The sequence below is a fragment of the Podarcis raffonei genome, chromosome 1, assembly GCF_027172205.1.
Source record: "Podarcis raffonei isolate rPodRaf1 chromosome 1, rPodRaf1.pri, whole genome shotgun sequence".
Lineage (NCBI taxonomy): Eukaryota > Metazoa > Chordata > Lepidosauria > Squamata > Lacertidae > Podarcis > Podarcis raffonei.
In genome coordinates, this window is record NC_070602.1 from 74,487,015 (window position 1) to 74,498,632 (window position 11,618).

The window sequence follows — 11,618 nt, forward strand, 5'->3', positions numbered from 1 at the left end:
TTCCTTCCTTCCTTCCTTCCTTCCTTCCTTTCATTTTTACATGAAGTGAACTAAAATGAAAGTGAGAAGCTGGATAAGGAAATTATTGTTGTTATTTGTAGGGAGGGACTCTTGTTTCGTGCTTTCTGATCAATAAACCCATAAGCTACCAACAACAATAACCAAGTGTTTCATTGGGAAACTGGAATCTGCCCCATCAATTCTCTGGATGCTGCAGTGATCAACTGCTGACAGATTCTGCCCGCCCCCACCTTATTTTACTGTTAAATGCCACCCCAATCTCTGAGCAGTGCAAGATTCTAGGAGTTACTGGTGTTTACCCAGGTTTTAGTTTCCCTGGAATGAGACTGTGGTGTCTTTAGGATATATGGCTTATTTACACACACATATATATAACCTGAGCCTAAGTTGGACAGGCTCACATTATTAACACCCCAAGAAGGTCTTGCTTCTTCCCTAGCCACAGCCTTGGATTCCAGCAGGAATCAGGCATGGCTTTGTCTCTCAGCTGCCCAGCCTGCAGCCTGCTTCTAACTTCTAGCTCACCCCACTCTGGTCTTTGTCCTTCTAACTACCAGAAAGGTGAAGGATGGGGGCCCACCCACTTCCTCCCTAGCACAGAGCCACATCCTTTGTTACCTTAACGGCTCGTACTTAGGGGGTAAGTAGAAGCTGGCCTAACTGTTCCAGTAACTGAATCCTTCATGAGATTTTAACCCTTGCTGGATCCAGGAAATAGAAGGGACTCTGGCTTATAGCCTACCCACCCCAACCCACAACAATCCTTTAGCTCCTTAATGCACTTTAATGCCTGTTGTGGTTTAGATCTGCACAGTTCCTCAACATGTGAGCTCTAACACAGTGAAGCATGGGACTGAATTTCAGGCTTGCAAACAGCCCCACATCCTGAGTGCAGGACATCACATGTGATATCTACCCTTGGTCCACCCTTCCTTTGAAAGACTGTGCATGCAAGAGATACATGCACCATTGCACATGACTTCTGTGATACTGAGGGGTGCAAATCCAAGGCAAACCTGCAACCTGTTCCTGTGTCTGCTTACACAAATGGGCATAAACACAGATACACAATGAACCAGATTTATGTTTTAAAGATGCAAGAACTAAGGTGCACCGCTGGGCTATCCTCATGTAACTGCCTTGGTTCTGAAGTGTGTGGGGGGGGGACGGGACAGTGACAGCAGTATAAAATACAACTTTATGTAAAATGTGTGCAAATACTTCAGAAATAAGGCAGCTGCTCCTCATGAATCCCTACTGAAGTGCCTAAAGCATTTTGCCTTCGTTCATCCAAAGAATAGTAAAAAAGGATTAGCAGCAACTGCAAATCCGCAGCACTCTCTGTTTATTGTGCAAGAAATGCACATTTTGTTTCTCATTTTGCTGTGTCCTCACGTCTCCCCTCAAGGTTGTGCTTCTATTACGAAGATAACATATTTTCAAGATCTCAACGCTGGGAAAATGCAGCCCTCTCTCCAGATAGTGCAATTGTCGCTATTATGGGTTCAGCTGTGTGGAGTGCGGTTGTGCAATTTGCACCAGCCATCTCTTGAATATTATTTGTGATGCAATTAATGAGGAGTGATAGCACCACAGCCTTGCCATAGATCTCTGCATGCTCAGTCTTCACAATCTGACACGATGATGAAATGCCCGTTGTGCTGATTAGGTGCAATTAAGGCCTCTTGGCCCTGATGTGGCTACTTTTAAAATGAGAAATGATGGCATGGTGAAGGCAGGTTCTTGTCACTGCCTAATGCAGTCAGTAGACGACAAAACAGATTTGACTTTTAGTTTGTTTATTGATACTTTCCTTTTAGTAGCTGGGGGCAGCTTTTTCCTGTGTGGGAAGAGGGGACCAGGTGGGGGACGGGACTTTTGCTCATTATGACTCTCCCCCCCTTTTAATCGCATCAGATCTCCAGAGAGCCCCCAGCAGCCCTACCCGTTGTAAGAAAGACAACTCCAACTACTGAAGCCCAGGATTAAGATGCTCAAGGAACTGCCTTGCACATCTGGTGTGCATTAAGATGGATACATTGACAAAGAAAATATACTCCAATCTGAAGCAAGAATGGGGTTAACCCCTTCCCTTCGGGGCTGAGAATGGCATTTCTTAGGGAACAATCCCTAAGAAGGCAGCGTGCTGGGGATGGGGAAGCTGGCCTTCAGCTTCTAGCTGTTCCCCCCAACACTGAATGGGTTTTGCTGAATATATCAAACCTCAGTCTCAAAACTTCTAGTTATCTGAACTCACTGTCAGTGGCTTCACGCATTGCAGAGATTCCCCCACCACCGCCTCCATCTGGGTGAGATGGCAGCTCTTCATTTTATTACGTTTAAATCCTACCCTTCTTCTAAAGAGTTCAGTGTGATTTATATGGTTCTCTCCTGTTTTTATCCTTACAACAGTGATGGAGAACCAGTGGCTTTCCCAGGGCTGTTGGACTGCACTTCCTATAACCACGGTGGTTGGCCATGCTGGCTGGGGCTGCGTGATAGGAATTTTATGGTCTGACAGGATTAGGTATCCCATCCCTGCCTTACAACAACCCTGTCAGGGAGGCTAGGCCAAGAAATGGTGACTGGCCCCAAGGTCATGCAGTGAGCTTCACACATAAGTGTGGCTTTGAATTTAGATCTTCGTGGCCTAACACTCTAACCAATACATCAAGGTAGTTTCAGGAGGCTAATTTGTGCTACTATTTTGAAAGCTCGCAAGGCCACCATAACTTGACTTTCCCTTTAATTTTGATGCCATTGTTCATTCTGGTAATTTCTCTGGCATGTGATGAGATTGCTGCTGGCTCCACTCAAAGCAGCCTTGGAATGTTTTCCAGGAATTTACCAGCACGTACAGAGAGAATTCTTCACCTATTATGCTTTTTTTAAAAAGTACACATGTTAAAATCTAAAGTCATACACATAAAAAAACATAATGGTATAAAAAAAATTACATGCATCTACATCAGGGACGCTCCTCAGTAAACGGGGATTGACTGTGGCTCCCTGTTGAGAGCAGAAGATAGCAGCCCCAGGTTTGCGGCAGCATAATGTGTAAAGCAGTCCTAAGAATGGGGTGTGGATGTGGATATGGAAAGCCCCTTCTCAGGTCTGTGTAAATCCATCGCAAATCATTAACCCTCTACCTAGCAACAACCATGCAGTGTTACTGACAATCAAATATACTCAGTGTACATCTTCGAGTACATTGGAAAGTACTGGATGAACATTACAAATAACAACATGGAAGGATGTCGCCTGCCACATAAGGGTGCACTTAGAAAGCTCTTTCATCATGCCCAAAATGGTCAGAAGATGTCAGTTAATGTTGACCATACTGGGAGGGGGGAGGGATATGTGAATCAGAGCCCAGCTGTAGCTTTCTATAAGCTAGATACTCCCCCCCCCAGCAAAATGAATCTGTGTTCATTTCAGAATTCACAATACTAAAGAGTTATCTTCTTCAGAATTGAGTTTGTGGCCAACATTGCCCCTTGTCTATCTCTGGATGTGTCATATTCGTACCTTAAATACTGTGGGCCAGTGTGCAGAAAGGTTCAGCCATATACATGCCAGAGGATGGCAATATTCCACACATTTTGTAACAATAGGCCTTGGTATGGTTCTCATAGGGGTGTTAAAACAGTATGAAACCCACTATGTTTCAATATCAAGCTAGACAAGAAACCTTCATATTCTATGGACTTAATGTTCTCTTGTCATTCTATGAGCAGCTCTCAAGGGCTGCCATACGTCCAGATTTTCCTGGACATATCCAAAATACTGCAATCGGCAGCAGTGTCCAGGTGGAAATCAGGATTAAATGTCCAGGGAAAATCTGGACGTATGGCTGCCCACAGCAGCAGTGCCGTTTTTGCCGCTTTCCCATAAAAATAGCTCAGAACCGGCATAGCTCAACAACTTTTCTGTCCCGATTTTCACTGTTTGAAATATGGCAACCCTATCTAAACTGTCTCCAGAAAATAAAACATTTTAGCAGTCTTGTGAAGAGGTAGAAAATGGCAAAGCAGAGCCTGCCCCCTTGAGGGCAAGCAAGAAAATACGTATGATTTCTGACTGCTTAAAATGTACATGTCCCTCAGGCAGAATGAATGGTTTTTCCCCATGTGTGAAACAGAACAGTCTCAAAGATTTATAGCCATGGCGCAGATTTCTCTAAATACACATATTTTGGCATAACCGTGTCCTGTATAGTTGTGCACATGGCCATTTGATGTATGTTGAGAAGAAAAACATGAAATCAGACTGGGGTGCAAGAACTAGCAAAATCCTATGCATAATTGAGAAGTTTGTTCCACTGAGTGCAATGGAGCTTTCTCACAGGGAAGAGTGCTTAAAATCACATCCATAATATGATTGCATATGGCTGATCTCCTGTGCTGTATTAACTTTTCTAAAGCCAACACACTAGATTTTTTAAAAAGAAAGTAAGTAGTTGCTATGACTGTCTAGTTTAATCAAAGCAGGAACTATCTCTTCCAGAAAAGAGTTCTGTTCTACAGTGTGCGTGGTCATGATCTGCACTCCCTTGTGCTACTGCAATAAAACACTAAGCCATGAGTGGAGAACATTTGGCCTCCAGATGTTGCTGAACAACTCCCATCAGCCCTGACCATTGGCCATGCTGGCTAGGGATGATGGAAGTTGGAGTCCGGCTACATTTTGAGTGCCAAAAATTCCCCACCCTTGCACTCAGTCAAACCATGGGTAAGCATGAATACACAAATGTATAAGTACTCACAGCAAAAACTTTCCTGTTTAGAAAGTGGCTAGGATTTTACCAGAGCTGTTCAGCATAGGATTGTTTCATATACGGCCACAAGTATGTGGGAGAGGTAAGGCTTACGCTGCCAACAATTGTCAGGGTCCAGAAGTAGGACCTTTTCAGTGGTGGCCCTGACACAGCACAACTCACTGCACAGGGACATTAGCCAAGCCCCCTTCCTCATGGCTTTCAAGTGTGCTCAGAAGACCTACTTAACTGTTTTGTCTTAATGCAGCCCTGTTTTAAAATTGTGTTTGAATTTTATTGTAGCAGTGTGATACTGTAAGCTACTTAGTGAAAATGTTTTTGCTTTGAAGAACAGGGAATAGGTACCTAATTTAGATCACTCAAACGATATGCTGAACAAAACTATTCTGCAATCACATCTAACAGGAAAGTGCTTGAAGTTGTTTTAGACAAGATTGTGGTTTGAAACAATCTCATATCCTCTTCCTGCATGCCCTGCCTCTTCTTCCTTCCACTCCCTTGGTGGACGCTCCTTTTTTGAATTTAGATTGTAAGTTCCATGTACATCAGTGAAACCATATAAATGATAATAGTAATGAGTTCAGTGTTGATGTTCCTGTGTTCTTCTGCAGGTTTTCTTGCGATTATGCTCAATGAATTTTTCTTTTTGCTCTCTCACTCTCCAGTGGTATTTCTCCCATTTGCCTCTAGATATGTTGCTATAACTTAGGTGCCATGGTCCCTTGGTATACTTGTGTCTGTCATTTCCTTGGTAAGGTATGTGTTTTTACAACCACCACTTCATTTCAAAGAATTGTAGAGTTGGATAGGACCCCAAGGGTTGCCTAGTTTAGCCCCCTACAATGCAGAAATCTCAACTAAAGCATCCACGGCAGATGGCCATCCAACCTCTGTTTGAAAACCTCCAAGGAAGGAGAGTCCACAAACTTTCAAGAGAGTCCATTGCACTGTCGAACAGCTCTTACCATCAGAAAGTTCTTCCTGATGTTTAGTTGGAAACTCCTTTCTTGTAACTTGAATCCATTGGTATGGGTCCTACCCTCCAGAGCAGGAGAAAGCAAGTTTGCTCCATCTTCTATGTAATGGTCCTTTAGATATCTGAAGATGGCTATCATATCTCCTGTCGATCTCCTCTATTTCAATTGTTTGATTATTTCAACAAAGGTCTCATGAAAACACACTCCTTTCCTGAAGCCATGGAAGAATACTGTTCCTCTTGAACTTCAGTTGTCTTCATAACCTTCATCTGGGAAGCAATCCACCCAGCGTGTTGCTTGGACAAATATCCGTGCATGGTTCATTTTAACACTGAAGAGGTTATCTGTGTGATTTATATGCATGTTCTGCATATCTCCATGTGGAACTCTCTTGAAGATCTGCAGGGCATGCAAAATTACATGCAGCACCAGCCTATGCACGTTTACTCAAAAATAAGTCCACTGAGCCTTACGTTTCTGGTAGGTTTGCTTATTAAGGAGGATGAAGAATGCCAGATTGTAGGGGACTATCAAGTCTACTGTTAAAAATGTTGTATTATATCCTAAGTCGGTAGAATCCTGTTCCAGAGTTCTTTTTGTAATGAGTGTTTTTTCTTTTTAATTGCAAAAGATATTGGACATACATTGAATATCACAGTGGGTTATGCTATTAGTTTATATTTTATAGTGCATTGAGCTGTGTCCTACTTCTTTGTTGTACTGTTGTATGAGTTATGATGGCCTTTGCTAAAGCAACAACAACGAAGGTTTGGATTTGGTAGGTATCTTTCACATCAAAGTCTGAACGAATCAAGAGAAATGAATCAAAATTCACATTCTCATTAGTTGCTACTATCTCCCTGCCTTTGTTAGTCTAGTGCTGTTGCAATTTCCAGGAAATACTTCAGGCTTAACAAAGCAACACTTATCTCAGTGTGTTTCTCAAAGGACCTGAACTACATAAGTCAGACATTTTTCAGAAGCTTGATAATGAGAATTCTTTTCTCTTTGCTTTCAGGGGAAAGCTCCGGAAGATTGATCAAAGTGATCAAAAGTTTTTGTGACTGTAACTAAATAGTTTTTTACAGAGAGTGTTAGACTGATTCTCAGGAGTGCCCACATCCCCTTGTCAGGCACTTATAAAATCACTATCATGCTGATTGTTAACCAAGACATGACTGGAATTTTGACTGCACAAATAAAATATTTTTTTAAAAAAATGAAGGGAGAATCTAAAGCAAATAAAGAGTGGGAAACTGCATACTTTAAATGGACTGATAACTGGTTTCCTTGTAAGCTGTCATCATACATTGTGTCTCACTGCAACAGTCAAGCTGTATTTCAGCTTTTCCTTTTGTTCACTCAAGTGACCATATTTTTCACCGAATTTTCACCAGGTTTTTAGTACAGCCACGCACGCTTGAGTTATACATAGAGCTGCAACTCCTCTGCCCCACCCTCTGGAATGCAGTTCGAGGGGTCCAGAGATACCTCACTAGATATCAGCTTTCCCAGACAATCTCCTTCCAGTGCTGGATATTCTTAGCAATTGCTGTAATCTTACTTAGGACTCTCCAAGTCTCCTCTAAGGGATCTGGAGAATTCAGGACAGCTGAGGATGAGCGTGGCAAAGGAAGGGATGAAGCCTGCTGGCACAGCAAAGCTTGCCTTAATCGATGACCATACATGGGCAGCCTCTGAGCTTTGTAGCGCATTGGAAACGAGAAGCCTGAGTAGGAAGGCAACCTTGAAGGTTGTGCAAGGATAGTTGATTGTGTCTGTAAGAAGCTATTTTCTAGTGATGTACCTCCCAGCTTCACAACAAGAGAGGTGCTAGCCTGCCTCGTAAGATACTGGCCTGTACTTACGTCAACACAATGTGCATGTTCTTTAATTGTACCAGCTTTAGTGGGTGCAAAATGAAGTGGCTGGTTATAGGTTGGTACCAGCGGCAGGAAATGCATCTTGCCACTGGTTTCAGGAAGAATCCAGTGTGCTGCATTTAAGCTTTGAAGTCCTTTGTTGCTTAGGAGTGTGTTGTCCAAAGGACTGGCTACCTTACAAATGTGTCTGGGCTTTAAAATCTTTGTCAGAGCTCCTTTTCCGGGTGACTTCAGTGAGGGCTTTTTGGGTGGTAAAGGTAAAGGTACCCCTGACCGTTAGGTTCAGTCGCGGATGACTCTGGGGTAGTGCGCTCATCTTGCTCTATAGGCCGAGGGAGCCGGCATTTGTCCGCAGACAGCTTCCAGCTAGCATGACGAAGCCGCTTCTGGTGAACCAGAGCAGTGCACCAAAACGCTGTTTACCGTCCCACTGGAGCAGTACCTATTTATCTACTTGCACTTTGACGTGCTTTCGAACTGCTAGGTGGGCAGGAGCTGGGACCAACCAAAGGGAGCTCACCCCATTGCGGGGAATCGAACTGCTGAACTTCTGATTGGCAAGCCCTAGGTGGTGGTGGCCTGCTTATAGAATGCCATCCCTGGAGAGGTCTAGCTGGCACCTTCGTTGCAGTGTTTTGTGTTGGCCAAATGCACAGGAAAGTATGGCATAAAATTGTGCGACGCAACCATCGCATATTCCCCCAGAAAACAAATCAGATTGAATACTCCATATGTAGCCAGCATCATATAAGCTCCTGCAGCATCGCCCTAAAGTTTTTAATTGGTGATATCAAGGAACTAACGGAAAGGCAAATTCTGAGAGAAATGTGAAGGGTTTTTGGTGTTTTTTATGGTGAGATATCAACATGCAGGAATGACCCCATATAGTGCCAGGGGAGGGGGAGGTAGGGATATAACATATGAGTTTCCATAAATTATCCTTGCCTATTCCTGTAAAGCTGCCTGTGACAAAATGCAAGTATGCTGAGGAGCACTGTTATTTGCTTCAACAAAACGTTATAGCAACAATTCAAGGGGAAAGAGGAACTGCACTAAGCAAACCCTGTGGTTACCCTAAGAGGAAATATGCTGTTCACAGATTCAGTTTCAAGAAAGAAGAGGGGGAGGAGTTTATAACGAAGAGCCATTTTCATCCTTGCAGATCCTTTCTTGGCATTTTGTGCAGAAGGGAAGTGAGTGACTAGAAAAGAGCCTTGAGTCTTGCAATCAAGGGAGTGGCTAGGTGCATGTCTGAGTCCTGCAAAGACTTCCTCAGGGATAATTCCTAAGCGGATTGCAAAAATGAGGCTCTGTGACCAATTCCCTACATCACATTTTCAAAATGCAAGGGGTGGGCGTGGATGCAGAGGCGAAATGCAACATAAGAAGCAGAAGTCAAAGGCAGTTAAAATAATTCATTCCTTGAGCTACTCACCACCTTTAAAATAGATTATGGTTGTCACTTTTCATTTTGGCAAATGTTCTCAAGCTTACATGGACCCATTCATCTTTAACAGGCCTCAGCCACTATTTTGTACACTCAAATCCATCAATTTAAAACATCAATCAAAGGGGAAGACAATTTTCTACTATTTGCACTGAGGCTTATAAGAGTGTGCTTACAATTCTGTGCTGATTTTTGTCCCTTATTCCAAATTTTCTAAGAGGTCTAACCATGCAAATTTTATAGCAAGGTTAAAGCAGCTGGGGCACAGGGCTGTCTCCACTAACTGTCAGTCCAAAAACGTCACCTTACATGTGTTTGCAGTGAGCCATAGGTCTGTGCCTATGTCATTAGCATGTCACCAAAAGCAACCCCAAGTCAAAACTGAAAGAAGTGCCAACGTGATTAAAGAATAAACTGGCTGCATGCCCACGGATCATGTGAACAGACTTTCATCGATATGTGGTGATTTTCACTTTTATGATGAAGGGAAATAAGCAATTCCCCCTAACCCTTGCAAAACACGAATCAAGCATAGCCTTTTTATCCCTCAGTGCTGTTGGCGCCAACAGCAGCATTGCTTCTGGGGCAAATTCTGGCTTGCAGTGTGGAAGGAGAGGAGCGGCTTTCATCAAGACCACAGTGTAAGGGGAAATTGTAAAATAAAAATCCCCCACTGCATGCCACAGTCTCAATCCTGATCTGCTCCCCTTACCTGTGTGTTATTTTACTTCCTCCTCCACCACCCCCGCAACCACATGGCTCCCTTTTTTGATGCTGAGAAGATACAACCTTTTTTTATTCACGTTAATACTTAATGCTGAACAATACTAAATTTTTTTGTAAAAGGAAGGAAGGAAGGAAGGAAGGAAGGAAGGAAGGAAGGAAGGAAGGAAGGGAAAGAAAGAAAGAAAGAAAGAAAGAAAGAAAGAAAGAAAGAAAGAAAGAAAGAAAGTCACAGCCTAGTCTCCCCAAATGTGCAGGTAATGTCAGGGGCATCTCTGAAGTCCTGGAGTCTGAACTCAGTAGCTGTTATGAAGCATTTGGAAGAGTGGAGATGCATGGCCACATCACTTTGACACTTGAGATGTGCTCTGACATGCACAGATTTCCATCTTCTCATCCCCATCATCATTAGAGCCAAACTAGACCTGATGGCAGCAGCTCCATCAGTGCTTGGGTGGGGAGTACAGAACCCTTCCCCTTCCAACAACTTAGCGTCTCAGCAGCTCCTCCCCCCAGCTACTTTCCCACAAGTATTTCATGCTTCCCAGTATTGAGTCCTGCTTGGGGCAGGGGGGTGCAGCATCAAGAGGGAACAGATTTTGGGGGCGGGTCCTGCCATGCAGTGGGGTGAAGTGGCCTGCTTTTTTGGGGGGGGAGCAGGCATTTGGTGCCTGAATTGCACAACAAAACCTTTAAATGGCACAATGAAACCTGAATGGCGCAACAAAGCCTTGGCAGCAGAGGGTGATTTCCAATTGGGCTATGCTTAAGGCAACAAAATGCTTTGAGTTGCCGCTATAGATTATGATGAGGTAAGCCATGGATGAGGGGAGGGTTCTGCGCTCCTTGCCCACTTGTCCCATTTTGCTCCTTAAGCTAGACTTCCCACCTTTTCACATGGCTGAGGCAGGTCAAGATTTAATATCTACTCTCATCACATCAGTCTTAGCCCTAATACTCAGCATTTATATAGCACCTTAAATGCCTTCAAAGCACTTAATCATCCTACCACACCCAAGCATGTTCACATGGTGAAGCCGTACTTCAACAAGAGCATCTCAGCTCACACTTCTCACCAGTTCTACGCTATAACCATTTCTTTTGCATGAACAGCAATGACTCAGAAACTCATTCGTGTGAAGCATGAACAAGTTCCCCCAAAGTAGTCAGCAAACCTGGTCTCCAGATCTCCCACTGACTGATCTCTTTTTAGATAAGCACCTCCCCTTTCCTATCTTTCTTCTTTCACTTCGCTAACCTTGAAACTGTCACAAGACATGAGGAGAACGACAAGCCAAAATGTGTCCTGTTGAAGCTGAGACCTGCATCAAGGCCCTTTCCTTACCTTTGTGTCTCGCCTTCAGCCCCTTCTTCTACCTCAATCTCGCACTCGACGTCCCTCAGACATTCCGCGTCAGCCATTTTCTTTGCTTGCGAAGAGTGCAATTGAGTCAACTGGCTCTGTAGACGGTTTTGTAAGAACACCGAGCAAGCAGTTGAGTTCTCCCCACTCTTCCTGTATTGACTCTAAAGCCAGCAGCACCGGATATCATGTAAGGCTGAAGGTGCGAGTTTGTTTTTCAGTCAGAAAGAACAGCAACAAAAAAAGAGGAACAAATTTCCCCACCCACCCTAAGATGCAGGCCGCAAAGGGGAAGAAAGAATGATAGTAGTTTGAAGAAGAGTCTTTGTCCTTAAATCAAGCTGAACCTCACAAATGTTGCATCAGCAGCCTCTGTTCCTACACGTATGGATAACTCCTATTTCTCTCTATCTCTCTTAGTCTTATC

The 11,618-nt window shown here is 43.6% G+C and overlaps 1 protein-coding gene across 1 annotated transcript in view; it reads right to left on the reverse strand.

Annotated features, from left to right (window-relative positions):
• The window catches only part of LSP1 (lymphocyte specific protein 1), a 75,973-nt gene extending 64,631 nt beyond the window's left edge, over positions 1-11,342 (reverse strand). The window contains exon 1 of the mRNA XM_053394101.1: positions 11,174-11,342. Within this exon, the coding sequence (XP_053250076.1) occupies positions 11,174-11,250 (77 nt within the window). The 5' untranslated portion in view covers positions 11,251-11,342. The remainder of the gene's footprint in view (positions 1-11,173) is intronic.
• Positions 11,343-11,618: the final 276 nt, after the last annotated feature.